General features: G+C 35.6%; 1 protein-coding gene across 1 annotated transcript; it reads right to left on the reverse strand.

Annotated features, from left to right (window-relative positions):
• Positions 1-12,294: 12,294 nt before the first annotated feature.
• LOC149391099 (uncharacterized) lies at positions 12,295-14,638 on the reverse strand. The gene is made up of 3 exons (XM_089621053.1): positions 13,478-14,638; positions 12,879-13,107; positions 12,295-12,782 (listed from the first exon to the last, which is right to left on the reverse strand). Exons 1-3 carry the CDS (start codon positions 14,353-14,355, stop codon positions 12,618-12,620), a joined length of 1,272 nt encoding a protein of 423 aa, XP_089477179.1. The 5' UTR covers positions 14,356-14,638; the 3' UTR covers positions 12,295-12,617.
• Between the last annotated feature and the right edge of the window lie 5,244 nt (positions 14,639-19,882).

The raw sequence follows: 19,882 nt of genomic DNA on the forward strand, positions 1-19,882 counted from the left end.
CTGTTCAAAGCCGAAGCTCTTTACAGTTTCATCGAATCTAATATTCCATGACCTAGATGCTTGCTTTAGTCCATAAATGGATTTAAGCAACTCACAAACCTTGGTCTCTTGACCTTTATCCACGAAACCGTCTGGTTGAGCCATGTAAATGCGCTCGTCAAGATTGCCATTCAGAAAGGCTGTCTTGACATCCATTTGCCAGATCTCATAGTCGAGAGCTGCAGCTATGGATAGGAGTATGCGGATGGATTTAAGCATCGCGACTGGCGAGAAGGTTTCTTCATAGTCAATCCCTTCTTGTTGGGTATAACCCTTCGCCACAAGTCGTGCTTTGAACATCTCAACGTTCCCATCAGGACCCATTTTCTTCTTGTATATCCACTTACACCCTACGGGTTTAATCCCTTCAGGAAGGTATACAAGTTTCCAGACATTGTTGACATACATCGAGTGCATTTCAACTTTCATGGTGTCAAGCCAAAAGTTTTGATTCAGAACAAGCCATCGCTTGGCTATAGGAAACAGGGTCATCCATGTCGGAGACGGCTACAAGAGAGTCTCCATAAGACATGTACGTGTCAGGCTTTTGAACAGCCCTCCCACTACGTCGAAGTACTACTTGACGAGATTCTGTTGAGTTAGGTTGTGTTTCAGTTGGGGTAAGAACAGTTCTTACAGATGAGGTAGAAGCTTCCTCACCCAACTTTTCTTCAAGCACAATTTTGCTTCTAGGTTTCGCATCCTTCATAAAGTCCTCCTCGAGGAAACGAGCATTCGTGCTAACGAACGTCTTATCGTCCTCGGGACTATAGAAAGTGAAACCTTTGGTTTCCTTTGGATATCCTACAAACAGGCACAATTCTGACCTACTAGCCAACTTGCTAGTCTTTTGCCTCAGCACGTGTGCAGGGCAACCCCAAATTCGGATGCGGCCAAGATTCACTTTACGGCCAGTCCATCGTTCATAAGGAGTACCAGGAACCGTTTTAGACGGAACTTGGTTCAGAATGTAGGCGGCTGTTTCGAGGGCATATCCCCAAAAGGAAAGCGGGAGTGATGAGTAACTCATCATTGATCTAACCATCTCCATAAGAGTTCGGTTTCTTCTCTCTGACACTCCGTTTTGTTGAGGTGTGCCAGGTGCGGTAAGCTGAGAAGCGATACCTTCTTCTTTAAGAAAGTCATCAAACTCTCCAGACATATACTCACCACCTCGATCAGATCGAAGGGTTTTGATCACTTTGCCAGTTTGCTTTTCCACTAAAGCCCTAAAGACCTTAAATACGTTAAAGGTCTCGGATTTGTGTTTAAGCAAATAGACAAACCCATATCTTGAGTAATCATCAGTGAAGGTAACGAAGTATTCGTATCCTCCACGTGCCTGTTGGTTGAGCGGACCACATACATCAGAATGTATTAGTTCCAGCAACTCAGTGGCTCTTCGACCCTTATCGGAGAAAGGTCGCTTAGTCATTTTTCCTTCTATGCAGGATTCACAAGTAGGTAGTGAACCTATTGCAGAGGCTTGGAGTGGACCATCCCTCACAAGTCTCTTAATCCTACCTAGACTGATATGACCAAGTCTTAAGTGCCAGAGGTATGTTGATTTCGTTAGATCGGAGGATTCAGAAAGTTTGATCCTCTTTGGCTCCCTAATTAGATCGTTATCTATTTCGGTGTCTAAAAGAGAAGGTTGAGTGGGATAGATGTAGAAAAGAGCATTCTTCATACATGCATCAATGACAAAAGAATTATCAGGAAACGAAATACGAATTCCATTCTTTATGAACTTTAAACAATAATCTTGCTCAAGAAGAGGAGCAACGGATATTAAGTTCTTACCAAAGGTATGAACAAAATAAACATTATTCAAGTTTATAGTACGGTCTTCAAAAGACAACGTCACGGATCCCCCAGCCTTCGCGGACACCAGGCTCCCATCACCCCATTTGAAACAGAACTCGCCTTCCTCTAAGCTTTTGGTTTTCTTGAAACCATTCAAGGAACAACAAATATGGTTAGTAGCAGCGGAGTCAAGAATCCACGTTGATACATTATCAGCTACTAAGCATGCTTCGGTAACTAGTACAATACTATGTTCCTTTGCTTTGAGATTGGCAGGACAGTTCTTTTTATCGGCCTTGTAAGGTCTCTTCACAGTTCCAGAGGCGGAGGCTTTTTGCTCAGTAGCATGTGCCTCTCCTTGATTCCTCTTTCTCTTAGTGAAACCTACAGCAGTGTGAAGTTCCTCCATAAGCTTGGTAACAGTGTACTCTAGCTTTGTAATGGAGTAGTTCAGCATGAAGGTATCAAGAGACTCGGGGAGAGTTTCTAAGATCATATCTATGATATTCTTCCCATTAATCTCAGATCCTAGGATTTCCATTTCATTTAGGTAACTAATGATCAGCATCATATGGTCCCTAACAGGAGTCCTAGCCTTCATGTGACAGTTCATAAACTGTCGGACTGCTTGTAGCCTTGTTTGATGCCTTTGCCCTCCAAACATCTCAAGGAGATTGTAGAGCATGTCAGCGGCAGTCTCGATGTCATGATGTTGCTCTTTCAGCATATTGTTCATAGATGCCAAAATATAGCACCTCACAATCTCATCGGATCGAAACCAGGCCGCTAAGGCGTCATTGTCCTCTTGAGTTGAATCGTCATTCGTCAGAGGAGGACACGGGGTGGTGAGTACCCATTTGTGCTTGTTAACGGTAGGTATAATGTCGAGGTTATGTTTCGAATCTACGTAGTTTTCGTTTTCGAGTTTGATCGAGGAAAGAAAGATAGAGAGATGGTTGAGAGACATATTGCCTATATGAGTTGAAACAAGTTTATGATTAGTCTTTGGTTTAGGATTTAAGTTTTATTAAGACTTTTTATAAAATCCAAAGGTGTTATAAACTAAACGATAATTTACTCCCTCAAGAGAAGGCCGCAAAAAATCTCCATTTATAAGTAAATGACACATCATTAATGCTAAGCCAAGATGTCAGTACATCATTTTGACTAGCCACCTTGTAAATTGTTTTGATCACTCATATCCTTTCGCAGAGCCTTAAGGAAGGATACTAGGGATTAGCCTAAGTGTGCAACCAACCACTTAGTCCAAAAGATCAGCTTTGAAAAACAATCCCCCAAGGGGAGGCCTTGCCATCATTGCATCACTCTCGGACGTAGCTCATTGAGCAATGATCGAAGCAATAACGCCTTGGAGTACTCACATTTAAGTGAGGGTCGCAAGAGCGGCTCTTAGTCCCACGTTATTGCATCTTTTATTAGTGTTGGGGATCGCGGGTTACAAACAACGAGTATAACCCTCCCACTTAGTTTTTGGAGTTGGTTCATCGACTCTTTTAAGTTCGGAAACAGATTTCCTAGTTAGAGAGCGACAGAGCGGACAACTAGAAGAGAATCCTAGATCGACATGTTCAGAGCAGTATTAGTGCATAAAGGCACAAGGTACATACTCGATCTTTTCCTATTTTCTATTTCGGGAAAGTGCGTGAGGGAAGTGTGAACTTCAACTCACTCGAACACTTGAAAGTTTGAGATTACACATCTTTTTATTTTTCGGCTTGTCTACAAGGAGACCTCCCACTCAAAATTTCAAGAGCGTATAGATTTTGAACATATGTGATATAGATATAGTTTTGAAAACATTTTGAAAACTTATTTGATTTGGATGACAAAATATTTTTCAAGTTTGAAAGTGAAAACAATTTTTCAAAATTCAAACTAGTTTTGAAAAAAAAACAATTTCAATTAAACTTTCAAAAATCAAAACATTTTTATCTTACACATCATGTTTATAATCTTATAAAAAACAATTTTGCTCAAGAAAATTTTCTCATTAGAGTTCTATAACTCATGGTAGTGGGGTTGAAAATCCGGAATTCTAAAAAACTGGAGTTTCAGCACAGCCGCGCACATTGGAGTAAAATCGCCATAACTGGCGGCTCCGATGTCCTTTTGAGCCGAAACCGGTGGCATTGGACAGAGGACAGACAGAGCTTTAATTTGATTCAAGAATCATTAAATGTCGATTTCTGAGCAGAGAGTTATGCCGCTTTTAATGCGGGTTTACATTCCAGCTCGAAGAAAAAGAAATAAATTAAAGCTTCGTCCTTTTAGGTGCGAAAAAGAATCGAGTGTAACGGAACGTTTTAAGATATTGTTTAAAGCTTTTATTTGTGTTTTATTAGCAGGGTAATAACATAGAATAAAAGAAATAACAACATGCATAAAACGATTCAAGTAAATAAACGAAACTAGCAAGAAAAAAAAAAAAAAAAAAAAAAAAACTAGTCACAAAATTTTACTCGAAAATTCTCAAACCTTTAAAACACGTTTTTCAATATAAAAAATTAAAAACTTTTAGAACTGATTCTAATATGTTTTAACAACATCCCAAACTCATAGAAAATCAACATGGTTTTTAATTTAAAGGCATGAGCAATAAATTAAAAAAAATCTAAGATTACAATTCTAACTTGTCACAAAATTAGTAAACTTTCGAAAACGATTTTCAAGCTCATAATTTTAAAAACATGTACATGCTAATCTTTGACCATAGCTCTGATACCATTTGTTGGAATCGATCTAGGGTTTGAGAAAAAGTTTAACGCTTCGTTAAGCGGCGGAATTTTAAAAATTTTCTTTTAAAGTAAAACTAGTTTTTACTAACCTAGACAAGAGCATGTGCATGTAAATAAAAACTAATATGAGCTATTAAAGTTACTAACCTTTCTTGAAGCTTGAACCTTGTAGAAGCTTTTGGAAAGTTGCAACGCTCGTCTCCCCTCGCAGCACGTCTCTCTTTCTTTCCTCGGCACCTCGAGCAACCACGAAAGTTTCTATCACTAAATCACTCGAAAAGAAGGAATCAGTGAGTGGGCACTTTTAAACACTACGACTTAAGAACAAGTCTCGAAGTCGTAGAGCTAAACACTAGGTCGAGTGAGGACCTAGGTGCCAAGACAAGAGAAAACCGAAAATAAACTAGAGAGAGAGAGAAGAGGACTTCGGCCAAGTTCTAGAGAGAGAGTCTCTCAAATCTCTTAAACTTGGATGAATGAATTGTGAGAAGAATGAGGCTCCTATTTATAGGAGAGGTCTCACCTTCAATAAGGTAGTTTCCTCTTCTATAGAATATCACATATTCATGAGCAAAATAACCCTTATTTCCCATTCCTCTTAGGCGCCCAAGGCAGCCTTCTAGAAGGCTAGGATTTGTTTCCTTTTTTGTTCCTTGGCTTGCCTATTAGTCTCTTGGCCGATTCCCTTGTGCATCTAATATGCAAATTTGTTTCCTCTTTTTCTTTTGGCAAGTATCTAAATACATTTATGCACAAAATAATTTCTCTTTCTTGGGTATTATGGGCGCCCAACATGTCTAGAAAAAGGCTTCTAGAATTTTCTTCACTTGTTCAAGACAACATAAGAAAAGGCCCATTTAGAATTTTCAATAAAATTCTTATGAAATGAAATTAATTCACAAGGCCCAATGATCAAGTCATGGCCGAGTGAAACATGTCATAAAATGACCTTGTCAAAAATTTATTGACATTCATTTCATCGTTTGTCTCAAAAGACAAAAATACCCTTTTAACTATTTTCGTTCTTGTTTTGACTTAGCTTCCAGTTTAACTATTCCTATCGATGTGATTCGTGACAGTGACATCATGGACCCAAATGAACAAAGCTTTAGCTAAACACTTGGACTCAAAAGTTCACAAACCTTTTCCAAGTTTAGCTTAATGCCAACTGACTCCACTAAAGAGCTGACACTGAAAATCTCTCGGTTCAAATGAATTTATTTTCTACTCAAGAATTCGACCTAATTATGATGAGCGGATCCACTGAATATTATCTATGTTTACCCTTCATGAATGTCATCAGCTAGTCGGGATTTACTAAATTACCATTTTACCCTTCTAGCTGTTATTTCCTCAACTCATTTGTCGCTTGTGAATAAGTCAGAAACAATGTATTGACGAGGAGCTAACAAGTCACATTGTTTCATCCAAAAGAGTCAGGACTCAATTTGGACACTGGCCAGTTCATTTATTCACACTCCAAGGAACAAAGCATGAGGTGACATACATTGCATTTCAGCAATCTTGTACATGAATTCCATATCTATGAGAACTTCACAAAGTTACTCATGACAGACTCACAACTTAGTACTTCACCAATAGGCCTTGTTCGGAATCACATAGTGAGTCCGAACTTTGACTTTCTCAAATGAGAATACTAAGGTGTGAAATGGCATGTCTCATTTCAGGATTAAGGTAGGCATGATGCAATTCATACATAGTGACTTCGAGACATAAGAGGTTAAATGGTTTGTTCTTATCTTGTCTCTAGAAGTGCACTGGTCAATTCAGTACCTTCGGAAGATACCTAGAAGAACTATAGAGTTCCTAACTCTCAATGCCTCATAACCAGACATCATAGATTCTTCTAACAATCATACTGAGGTCAATAGTCCTTTGACCCTAAGATTGCGAATATATCGTTTTAAGCAAACTACGAAGAGTTTGTTCATGCAAATCTACATTTGTCTCTTCGTAAGTTGTTAAGTTTGTTTATGGACTAAAAGACTATGGTTTTATCATAAAGCTTCAGACAAGGAAGATTGAATGAACGTTTCAACTTTATTAATGAATGAATAGGCAATTACAAGCAAGAGTCTTCATGAGACTTTATTACATCAAATGTTCAAAATAAAGACTACAACTCTTCTTGTGGGCACCATTGACAACAGACCTCCCACTCAAATTTTCAAGAGCATATAGATTTTGAACATATGTGATATAGATATAGTTTTGAAAACATTTTGAAAAGTTATTTGATTTGGATGACAAAATATTTTCAAGTTTGAAAGTGAAAACGGTTTTTCAAAATTCAAACTAGTTTTGTAAAAATTCAATTTCAATTAAAATTTCAAAAATCAAAACATTTTAATCTTACACATCATGTTTATAATCATATGAAAAACATTTTTTCTCAAGAAAATTTTCTCATTAGAGTTCTATAACTCATGGTAGTGGGGTTTGAAAATCCGGATTTCTAAAAAACAGGAGCTTCAGACAGCCGCGCACCTCGGAGTAAAATCGCCATATCTGGCGGCTCCGATGTCCTTTTCAGCCGAAAACGGTGGCATTGGACAGAGGACAGACAGAGCTTTAATTTGATTCAAGAATCATTAAATTTCGATTTCTGAGCAGAGAGTTATGCCACTTTTAATGCGGGTTTACCCCAGCTCGAAGAAAAAGAAATAAATTAAAACTTTGGTCCTTTTTAGGTGCGAAAAAGAATCAAGTGTAACGGAACGTTTTAAGATGTTGTTTAAAGCTTTTATTTGTGTTTTATTAGCAGGGTAATAACATAGAATAAAAGAAATAACAACAAGCATAAAACGAATACGGTAAATAAAAGAAACTAGAAAGACAAAGTAACTAGTCACAAAATTTACCGAAAATTCTCAAACATTTAAAACACGTTTTTCAATATAAAAAATTAAAAACTTTTAGAACTGATTCTAATGTGTTTTAAAAACATCTCAAACTCATAGAAAATCAACATGCTTTTTAATTTAAAGGCAAGAGCAATAAATTAAAAAAAAATCTAAGATTACAATTCTAACTTGTCACAAAATTAGTAAACTTTCGAAAACGATTTTCAAGCTCATAATTTTAAAAACATGTACATGCATATCTTTGACCATAGCTCTGATACCATTTGTTGGAATCGATCTAGGGTTTGAGAAAATAATTAACGCTTCGGGAAACGGCGGAATTTTAAAAGTTTTCTTTTACAAGTAAAACAGTTTTTACTAACCTAGACAAGTGCAAGTACATGTAATTAAAAACCAATATGAGCTAGAAGTTTACTAACCTTTCTTGAAGCTTGAACTTTGAAGAAGCTTGTGGAAAGTTTGCAACGCTCGTCTCCCCTCGCAGCACGTCTCTCTTTCTTTCCTCGGCACCTCGAGCAACCACGAAAGTTTCTATCACTAAATCACTCGAAAAGAAGGAATCAGTGAGTGGGCACTTTTAAACACTACGACTTAAGAACAAGTCTCGAAGTCGCAGAGCTAAACACTAGGTCGAGTGAGGACCTAGGTGCCAAGACAAGATAAATCGAAAATATAAGCCGTGAAGTTGCAAATCGATAACAGTGCAAAATATATCCATTTTGAAGTGATGCATGTTTGTAAGCTCATGTGTGTTGCGACCGATTGACATCGACACTTGTAAATCTTCCATCAATCCATAGAATGTCAATATTATATTTTCTGCAAAAAGAAGACTTGGTCAAAGACGACTCTCATTTACTATTTCATCTCATCTAGTCTTATCTTGGTTATCCTTACAAGATTTATCACATTTACAATATCTTGATTTTTTCTTTGTAGTGTCTTTGACAACTCATTTGTGGTTTCAAAGATCTTTCTCATCAAATCCAAACTAAAAACAAATCCAAATGATTGGATATCCCATCCAATAAGACATGTGCTTAACATTTATGTTCATTGTTAGTTTTATCATCTATAATCTTCTCAATAACATCAATTATAGATGGATACATGTGAATTGTGCTAATCAAAACAACAAAATGTGAACTCTAACGTGTATTATTTGGCCTTAAGGGTTGTAAATTGATTCAAGCCTTTTCCACTTACCATGTCACCTTTAACATTTACGTAAGTCATTTCACACTTCTTTGTGGCTTAGTCTGAGTGCAAATTTTTTTTGTTGGTTTATTTTTCAGAGAGACTTGGTAGGTTCTCAAAAACACTATCTGCGTTAGCCAAAGTTTATTTTTGGTGGACTCCGGTGCGAGCTTCACCCACACTGGAGGAAGAATCGGAGTGTTTACCGACCTTGTTGATCTTGGCCTCACGTCACTCGCCGAAGAGTTTGCGAAACTTCGATGCTCAATCTCTAGGGAGGTTCACGACGATGCACCTCTAGGGTCATGAATGAGCCTCTCACTGTGTTGCTTCTTTTTTTACCGGCGTCTCTCAAGTCCGTCGCTCCACTAGATAGAGTGGATTGACGGCTCCCTGGTCAACGACTCCGATTACCACTCGGAGGTAGAGCTCACCATTTACGATGGTGACTCGGTACTAACCTCCGTCCCCGCTAATCCTATTTATGCACCTTCTCCCGGGGAATGCTCCTTAAATATGGTTGGTTATTGGTTGGGAACAAAGAGGCTGATCGTGAGTAGGAACTTGTTTGTTCTTATTGTTTATGTTGTTTGGTCTTTTGTTAAGATTAGTTTACTTTAAGCTTTTATGCTTTCTAGTTTGTGGTGTATCGTCCACACTATATTATGGTGGTTTTTATATTCCGAAGAAGATTTAGTCTTCTTTCGAGTTAAGAGTTTGAGTTTTCTGTTGGTATTTTGGTTGTAATAGCACTCGGACATCTTTCTCCAAAGTTGGTGGTTCTCGAGCGTTTTGGTTCATCAACTAACTTATGATGGTATAATGAAAGAGTGACTATATTGCTCAAAGTTTAGTGTGATTACTCTTTTGTTCGTTAGAAGTATACACACAAGGTGCGTTTATCCGATAGTTTTTGAGTCATTGTTGTCTCATTGTTAAAAAATGTAAGTTGTTTGTACTATTGGGTGTTATTCTTTTTTCGAATAGAAAAGTCTTGAACTATTACTATAAAAAAACAAATCGAGTCAAATAATAAAACTTAAAAATTGGTATAATGAGCCGTGGCTGATTGACTTACATCTCTTCCTTGTACAATTGGCAGAATTATTCATGTAATTGTAAAGCCCTAAAATGAAGCTGAGGTAGGCGTTATAGGTTTCGGTAATTCATGAGAATAATAATTACCTTCGCAATAGGGAATCTCGTAAGGCTCTCAATCATACGCTTTTTTCCAAAATCACATAAACTTGTTAAAATCTAACGTAATAATTAAATGACTAGGAGTAAGTAAGTACTCATGTTTCACAGGTAGAGAAGTTTTGATTTTGATATCGAAGAAATTGATTATGTATTATAAAATCGGCATGTGATTTGTGAAAGGTAAGCAAAGCCACGTCATACCATTTTTAGAAGTGAACAATGAAGATTTTCTTGCTTTAAAAAAAAAATCAGCCATTTGTATTGATGTGTATCTACTACCGTGATACATTAACCAAACACACCTAGAGAGAATCGTTTATATAGCTTTTTTCTGGTCAAAGTTCGAGGAAGAAAAATCCCTCTCATTAAATGAACAATACCAACCTTTGAAAGTAAATCTCAGTAGTACAATACTTCATGTCCTTTTTCCTTTTCCTATTTTTTTTTTCCTGTTGATAGGCTTTATTTAATTAGCAATGACTTTTTTTTCATCTCGGACTAGCACTTGCTTTTGGGAACTTGCATGTGGAGTGGTTGGGAGTTCAAAACTGGCAAAGATATATTTGAATCTCGGTAAACAATATTCTATTTAGCCAAAATATAATAATAATAAAAACAAAGTGAAAATATATAATTAATTGGATGAAATCTTTTTACATAAGTTGTTGTCTTTTTAAATTAGATAGATTAGGGCTTTACGATCTAGCATGCATGAAAAAGTTGAGTTCTTTTAGGCCCCCACACACATACCACCCCCACAACATGTGCCCATTATTTATAAACTTAAATAAAAACATATCTATATTATATTGTTTATATAAAATGTTTTTGTAAATCGTTTACTCGTATAATGAAGAAGCGTGACCATTATCTTACATGAAGAAGGCAGCTAAAGCACATGGCCAAGCAGAATATAATAATGTGAAGCATCAGCAACTAATTCGTCATTATTATGCTATAAAGTTTTTTTAATTAAATTATTCTCTCTTTTTCACATACCACTTGAGGAAAAACATTATAAACCCGCTCTATGTGCAAGTATTTGCATGCTGTTATTTTTTTTTTCTTTTTTCTAGATTGCATAATTGTCTTGTTATAATGTGGATGTATCTACTTTGGCCATTTTGTCAAGAACTAGTTTATGGAATATATTGGCATTATTACGGTTCCAATATGTATGTACATACTACATATTATCACGCTACGTATGTGTTTTTAGCAAAATGAGACTGGGTTTGTTTTGAATCTGATCACGGAAAGATATTTCTCTGCATACGAAAATTGTTTTCAAGTACACGCCAAAAATCTGCCAAGTTCGTAGATTGCAATCTTCTGTTCCCAACTTTTTTTTTTTTTTTTTGTTATTATATTGTCGTGTAAGCTTAAATGGCGTGTGTTTTAAGTTCAAAAATGTTGCCCCACGTATAAAATTTGATACAATCAAATTTAAAGGTCGTTTCAAGTGCTTAATATCTAGATTTACTTTTGCAGATTTAAGTATTATATATATATATATATATATATATATATATATATATATATATATATCCCTATATAATGTCCATTGATGTACGTTGCTCTCCCAATGGGAAAAAAATTAAAATAAAATAAACTAATTCACAGAAAGTTTTTTTTTTCCCTTTTCAATTAACCCTTTTTAGAAAAAGTTTTAACAAAATATCACGTGAAGGAAAGACATGTGGGGGCTAATTATAATTTAGATAAGAATTACCTATAGTTGTCCCTTAAAAATAGCATAGCAGACAAAATTTGTCCAATTTTTTTTATATTCAACGTCAATTCCATTTACACACACTTGAAAAGAAAAATAACGTGTTTATCTAGGTAATATATATATATATATATATATATATATATATATATATATATATATATATAAGTCCATACAATTATACTACACACATTAATAATCTGATTCTGAACTTGATTAAATTGACCATAAGGATGAGGCAATTCGACTTGGAGAGTTTTATTGAAATCATAGAGTTTGTCTTGTGCTTTGCACCTTTTTTTTAAAAAAAAGTCATTTATGGCCCCAGAAATCAAGATAAGGTTTATATATATAAATAAAAATAAATCAGGGAAACATTTTGTGAACTCGAAGATAATAGCAATAATATCATAAATCTAAGAAGACGTTCCAAATTGTTTCCCTTGTTAGTGATGACTATGATGATGACGATACAGGAGACAACCCAACCCAACCCAACCCAACCCAACCCGATAACAGAAAGCTTCGATTTCATAATTTCAATCCGAGACACAATTATTGAAAATTCACAAAGCAACCCCACAAAGGTCACCATAGCTTTCAAGTAGATGGCATATATTATAAAATAAATAAATAAAGGAGTAAGATAGAGGAGGACACAGATTTACACAAAGCAAAATTCAAAATCTTCGCTTTGAAATTTCATATTTCCCATTGATTTACACGGTGTATTTACATGTTAAAAAGCTTGATTATCATCATCATGGAAACTTCAAGCATACTCAACTATCCCCCTTATCTCTCTCTCGTTGATCAACAACCACCGATTAGCTTTTGCTAACCGGGGCGACATTCAAAAGTACTCTGAATTAGATTTTCCTTAGAAAAAAAAAAAAAAAAAAAAAAAAAAACCCTCCCCCCCCAAATTGAAAGGAAAAAATTTACACTTGGAAAGTAGTAACACTATCAGAAGCAAGCAAGTCTTGCTCTTCTTTTTTTCTTTTAGACGTTGGTATCGCAAAATTTCCCGTCCATGCGATTCTGTACAGCCTTCACAGCCGCGACTCTCGCGGCCGTGGCAGCCCGATTGGCAGCCATGGCTGCCCGGTCCACTTGATCGTCGACCCGCCTGAGGTTTATCGCATTCTCCGCCGTTTTTCGAGCAGCCTGAGAGAGAGAGATATAACCCGATTCAGTATATGTTCATTCGAAAAGAAACAAACTTTGCATATATATAATCCAAACAATTGGATGGTGAATTACCTGGACTGCTCTGAGAACAGGGTCGGATCGTGAGGGAAGAGGAAGCCTGAGAGAGCCTCCGTCCCATTCGCCGCATTTCGTGTCTCCGCTGCGAAACGTGTACATTCCGTAGCCTTGCTTTCGACCTTCGTGCCACGATCCCTCGTAGCAATGCCCGTTTCCGAAATGGTAGACCCCAAATCCGTGGATTCTGTCTCCGAAATATTCCCCGGCGTATCTGTCTCCGTTTCTGATCATCCCAAGTGGAGGCCAAAAGAGTTAGATTCCCAACCCAGCAGAATGTGAAAAGATTAATTATTGAAATGAACGATGGCATTAAATTCTATTGAACATAGGCTTAAATGCTCTCTTCAACACGGGGGCCTATGAGTTTTGACTCTTTTAGGGGTGAAAACAGCAGTGAACATTGGAGCCTAGAAAAAACAGTAGCTTTAAGGGAAAATTTAATATTTCACAATTCTCAGGAAACAAATTCAATTCCCAATTTAAGCTTTTGATAAGGTAGGTAGATCTATCGCTTCATCCTCCAGAGAAAAAAAAAATTAAAAATTGGAACAGAGCAAGCGAGTACTGTAACGATTATTACTGGAAAATCGGACCTGAAATGGTAACATCCGAGACCGTGCTTGACACCGCACTTGAACTCGCCGGCGTAGCAGCTTCCATCGGCGCAGCTCTGGACTCCGACGCCGTGGCTCTGTCCGTTGCACCATTCTCCGGCGTAGGTATCGCCGGTGTAGAATCTGTAAACGCCGTGACCGTGACGGAGACCTTGCCTGTACTGTCCCTTGTATCGACTCCCACGTGACCAATTCTCGATCCCGTAACCGTCGTAGCGACCGTCGATCCAATCCCCTTCGTACCGTCCTCTCACGAAGAAATTGTAAACTCCGCTTCCGTTACTCCGTCCCTTGTGAAACTCTCCCTCGTAGAAATCGCCATTGCTGTAGAACTCCACTCCCTCGCGGATGATCTTCCGGCAGCTCTTCGCCGCCGTGGAATCCGCCGGAGACGGCTTGGCCTCGCCGATGAACCACTGGACCGGCTTCGACCCAGCCGCGACGGCGCGTGAGGCAATCGAGCTTCTCGCCGCGGCGATTCCGTGGCTGATTAGGGTTTTGTTCTTGTTCGCGAGGAAGAGAGCGACGGCGACGAAGATTAGGGCTAGCAAGAGATTCTCGGAGGTGGAGATTTCGTCTCGGCGGACGTGGAAGAATAGGAGGAAGAAGAGAAGAGAGAGAAACGCTGCGGAGAGTAAATGCCGGGTCGTCCGGACTGAACTTTTTCCGATTGGGCCGGTTCGGACCGGGTTTTTCGTCTTCTTCTGGGCCTCGACGTCGTCGTTTTGGGCGGCGATGACGTCCTCCTCCGTCACGGAAGAGAGGCTGTGAATGGAGGATCGGATTGTGGGGGACGAGCGGAGGAGAGACGACTGTGTTCTCGTGAGCTTCGCTTGTCCTACCATCTGGCCGTCCATTTACACCACTCACTTTCAATCTCACCCGTCCGATCTTCCTTTCACTTTTTTCCCCTTCTTTTGTTACTCAGCAAGTATTTCTATAACGAGAAATTCGAATCAGCAACGTCGTCGCTTCGGACGCTTCCGGCGACATCTCAAGTTAGCGACGGAGGCTGAAGAAAGCAGAAGAAGAAGCATATATACAACGCTCTCTCTCTCTCTCTCTCTCTCTCTCTCTCTTCTGAGATAAAAAAGCAAGCAGAGCGAAATAATAGAAAGTTTCAGAGAGAGAATTGGACAGACAGAGGGAAGAGATTGGACCGGGTTTTGATTGCTATTTATCGTGCAATAAGGGGTAGAAGACTTGGATTCAATCGGAGCCGTCCGATGGGAACACGTACGGTCGGATCGTGAGGAGTGAGCTCCACCGTTGGATTACCCGTACGATCTAGAATGGGTACTTTTTCTATCCTCTCTCAATAGTGTGATGATGAGCGAGGCGGTTACGAAGGTGTTAGAGGGTCCCATCACCGTTGGTGTCGCATCAGACGGTCGTCAGAGGTCGTCTCGGACCCACAGAATATCTCTACTGGACTAGAGCTTATATTATAACATAATCAATTCATAAATGCGACCACAAAATATTTTTATGTATCTTGTTTTGTGGGGAAGGTTTTAATCCCTGTTGTATTAAGGAAATAATTTTCTGTTTCTTTTTGTTTTTCCCACTGTCAATTTCCATGTATAATTTTGTTAATGCTGCAAAACTGTCTACTACAGTATTTTATTGTCTCGATCACTGGTTTGTTATTTATATCAGGAAATTTCATTACTTGTTTGATTTCTATTACAATCCAATACATTAACTACCAACTCTATATTAGAAAGAAATTAAAATAAAACTACCAACTCTTTAATTTTACTAGAACGACGAATTATTAAAGTGGTATATTATTACATAAAAAGTGGATGTTTAGTAGAATAATTCTAATAATTAATAAATAAATGCAAACAGGGATGACTATTTAACAAGATTGAACTCCAGGGTAAGAAATTTTCGGTTTCTGAATTAAAATTATTAACCTAGTTATTAGTAGTTAAAATTACACTATTCATCAAACAAAAAAAAAATGTACACTAACAAAGTGGATTATAAATATTACAAAACGACAGTAGTAAGACACACAAACATTCCTTCAAATTACGATAAAATCAAATTACAAAACTTCGAATTCACTTAAAACACCTTGTTGCAAGCGATCGAGACTCAAACAAAAATAATTGCTATTTGGAATTGGATACATTAAATAAAGAAATTTACAACTAACTAAGTCATCTTAATCTTATTGTTTGAAATTTAGTCAATGTTTAGAAAGTTATTAGAAAATAGCCGCATGTATAAAATGGTAGTTGGAATAATGGGTTAAAATTCCAAAAATATCCTTAAATTAATTTAGCTTTTTTTTTATTTATATAAATTCGTCAATTTAACTCTCTTTTTGTTTTGAATTCGCCACGTTCTTTCTCCTATTTTTTTCAAATTTTTTTTTCATCCAAACTTCAAAAATCTATAACTATCTCATATGAACTCGAAATTGAGTGATTCCAGATCATACGGATTCGTAGCGCCGAGAGCTTCAAAAATAGACCCATTGTGTTGGATGAAAAATAATTTTTAACGTCATAGATGTAAAAAAAAACACGTTACTGACTTAGATATGAAAATAACTGAAAAATTTCGGAAATCATCTAAAAATAAATGTAAATTTATTGAATATTTTTGAAAAATTCATTACAAATACACGTATTAAACATGATTTTTCATCAAACACAATAGATCTATTTTTGAAGATCTCGGCACCACAAATCCGTAGGATTTGAAATCACTCAATTGCGAGTTCATATGAGATAGATATGGATTTTTGAAGTTTTTATGAAAAAAAAAATTAGGAAAGAAAGTAGGAGAGAAAAAATGATGAATTCAAAAATAGAAGAGAGAAAGTGACTAATTTAAAAAGCTAAGGTCATAAAAGTAATTTTTATCAGCTATCATTTATGCCACATAGGCTGTTTGACTATTTTTCCAAAAGTTTGCAAACGTTGGCTATTTCCAAAATATGAATATTTTTTTTGCTATTAAACTATAGTGCCCTTAAATAAAATGGACTTTTCAAAGACATTTTTATGTCTGTCGAATATTTTATGTTTAAAATTGGAATGATATTGAATATTGGCTATGTTTGGCTCAGCTTATTAAGCTTGATTTTAGTTTTTTCTAAAAACTAAATCATATTTAAGTGTTTGGTAAAATTGTTTTTTCTAAAAGCTAAAAAGTGTTTTTGAATATTTTAACTAAAAAACTAAAAGCTACAATTTGAAGCTTTTATAAGTAGCTTTAGTTTTTAGTTTGTATTTTCTCTCTCTTAACTTTTTTTTTCCTCTTACACTAACTTTTAATTCTAATTATCTTTATATGCTTTTATCAAATAATTTTTTTGAAGTCACCAAAATTTATAATTTATTTTTTACAATAGACACCCACTTTGATATATTTTTTATATACCAAAAAATATCTTATTATTAATATTAATTACATTTTATATAAATCATTATTACTTATAAATATTAATATATATTTTACGAAACACTAAATCAGCATTTGCTAACCGCTATAGCTATTTTACAATAGTTTACCAAACATTCATCTGTTTTTTAAAACAACAGTTTTTTCGTACAGCTATTCTAAGATCAATTTTTAAAAGCAAAAGCTGTTATAAGAAAAACAAAAAATATAAGTTCATGGGAGTTAACATGACTAAGATCCTACGTGCAATAAGAAATTCACACTTGTCTCTTTAGAATTTGATATATTAAGAATATAGTCAATTATTTCATTACATATTTTATTAAAACTACAACTATGTTTAAGGATTTAGTTAATTCTAAATAGTATATTTTATGAAAAAAAAAATTGAGTGTATTGATAAAATACACATATGTAGTTAGTTACATTATTCAAACATGCAATTTTTTTTTAAATATCATCAAAAAATTTGGAGGGACCAAATTATTTCATTTATATTTTATCAAAAATATATTTATGTTATAGGATATACTGTATTTTTAAGTATTTTTAATATATATGTATATATATATATATATGTATATTATGAAAAATTGAGTGTGTGGGTAAAATACCCATATTTAATTAGTTATATAGTCAGGCATGCAATTTTTTGTTAAAAACCTCATCCAAATTTTTAGAGGGATTAAAGTACCAAAAGGTAAGCGTGAAAATTAATAAAACTTATAATTCAATAAGTATTGTCGATCGTTTTTCGGAAATATTAAATTCTTTGTGTGACTGACAATGAATATACAGAACAAGATTGGTGTTGGATAAGTAGATAAATAAATTATTGTAACAATTTTATACACAAAAGCAACAATAGAAAATATGACGAGAAAACGTAGTCAAGAGCAAATATTTTACAGCAAAATTTATGCGTTGTAACAAGTAATGAAATGTAAATTTTGTATCTAAATATCTTTCACACATATGTACCCCTAGTTAAATATGGACAACTTAAAGGAATAAAACTAAAAATTTGTTATGTTTTGGTACTATTCATGATACTAGAATTATGTTTCCGGTACTATTTGTGGAACCGGAATTTTGGTACCGTTCCAATATTATTCATAACAAAATTATTATTTTTTAATTTTTTCCCCAAAAAATAGACAACATTAGAGGTTTCAGTTTATTTTTAAATATTATGCTAAAAGTGCCGGAATTAACCAGAATAGAATAGGACCAGAATTTCGATTTGGTCATAACAAAATTTGTGTTCCGACGTTATGCCTAGATTTATCTCTAATCACTGGAAGAAGTTTGACCCCCTGAGGTTGGGCTATTATGATAAAAATATTTCATAGGAGGGGCTCATCTAAATGTTTATGTAAACAAAGATAAAATTAATTAAATAATTATTGATAGAATTTAAAGAATCTATATTAAAAGGCTAATATCTCAACGTCTTGATTTGGGATGCAAGACCTTCTGGTTTTGAGGTGACAACAAGCAAAATAGTGAGAAAGTTCAAACTCCATCATCATGTGATAAAAAAAAAAAATTCATTTTAAAAGTTTAATTTGCGTTTTTGTAATTTGTGCTTAAATATACATACGGTATAATTTATGAATGAAAATATTTTAAAAAAATGTTTAAAAAAATCTTTGCATATTATACACTAAAGAAAATTCATCAAAAGATCTTTTGCGTATTTTTTTCTTATATTTAAATTTGTTTCTCACTCCAAATCACTTAATCTGGATGAAAAGATAGATATCTTGTTTGTGATGTGAATTCTGTGCGAGGGGACAAGAGTTCAATTTCAGTAAAGAGTAAAATAAATAAATAAAAATTACATTATAAAACTTAGCAGTGTTTCTTAGTAATACATGTTTAAATGTCTAGTATACGTGATGAGATTATTGAAGTGAGATAGTCTCATATTGATTGTGTGTGTGTGAATGGACATGTGTTTATATATTAGTTGAGTCTCTCCACTTAGTACAAATTGGTTTTAAGATGAAATTTAGCATGGTATCAAAGCCTTGTACATTCACGCAATTTGAATTTGGCCCGACCCACGCGAAGCGTGAGTGAGATTGTTACTCGGTCTGATCACCACGCGTGAGGGGGAGTATTGAAGTGAGATAGTCTCACATTGGTTGTGTGTGTGAATGGACGTGTGTTTATATCATGGTTTGAAATTCCGGGGGAAACGGACGGGAACCGGACCGGTTCCCCCTTTTTGAAGTCCCCAGCTCCGGAAAGTTCAAAACCGGAATATTCCGGTGATTCCAGGGGAACCGGACCGGGAACCAGTCAGGAACCCGGTTCCTACTTCTCGGTCCGGTTCAATGTAAAAAAAAAAAAAAAAAAAAAAAAAAAAAAAAACTGCGTATAAATCTCGGGTTTCCTAAAAAAAAACATAACTAAGACGGGAAAGGGGATTTTAAATTCCGACACGAGTAAGACTAAAGTTCCAGAAATTCCGCCCGGATCCCGCTGTCCCGAGAGCTTCCCGACATGGCGAAGGCCAAAAGTCACCAGATCCCGCCGGTTTGCCCAGATCCCGGTGAGTTTTCCGACTTTTTCTTGTTTTTTTATGATTTTGAGTTTAATTTTTTAAATTTGTTGATAATTCTTGAAGATTAAGTATAAATTGGTAGTTGTGAACATGAATGTAGTGTTTATTTCTAATTTTTATAATTAATCTGAAATTTGTTGTAATTTTTTGATTAGTTAGTGATGATTAAGGTTATTTTGAACTTGTTTATTGATTATGACGAAATTGTTATGACTTGTTTTCAATTTTAGAGTTTGTGTTCATGTTTATAATTTTTTTTGTAATGAATCCGAATTATTTTGTAATTTTTTGATTAGTTAGTGATGATTAAGGTTATGTTGAACTTGTTTATTGATTTATGACGAAAGTGTTATGACTTGTTTTTTATTTTAGAGTTTGTGTTCATGTTT

Source organism: Urtica dioica, chromosome 7 (genome assembly GCF_054948205.1).
Source record: "Urtica dioica subsp. dioica isolate 48M chromosome 7, U.dioica_male_clone48M_v1_H2, whole genome shotgun sequence".
NCBI lineage: Eukaryota > Viridiplantae > Streptophyta > Magnoliopsida > Rosales > Urticaceae > Urtica > Urtica dioica.

Excerpts from the sequence above, each read along its gene's own strand:
- LOC149391099 (XM_089621053.1), bottom strand. The coding sequence starts at position 14,355 with ATGGACGGCCAGATGGTAGGACAAGCGAAGCTCACGAGAACACAGTCG. Across the intron at positions 13,108-13,477 it reads CTCGGATGTTACCATTTCAG|AAACGGAGACAGATACGCCG; the intron begins GTCCGATTTTCC and ends TGGGATGATCAG. Across the intron at positions 12,783-12,878 it reads CTGTTCTCAGAGCAGTCCAG|GCTGCTCGAAAAACGGCGGA; the intron begins GTAATTCACCAT and ends TCTCTCTCTCAG.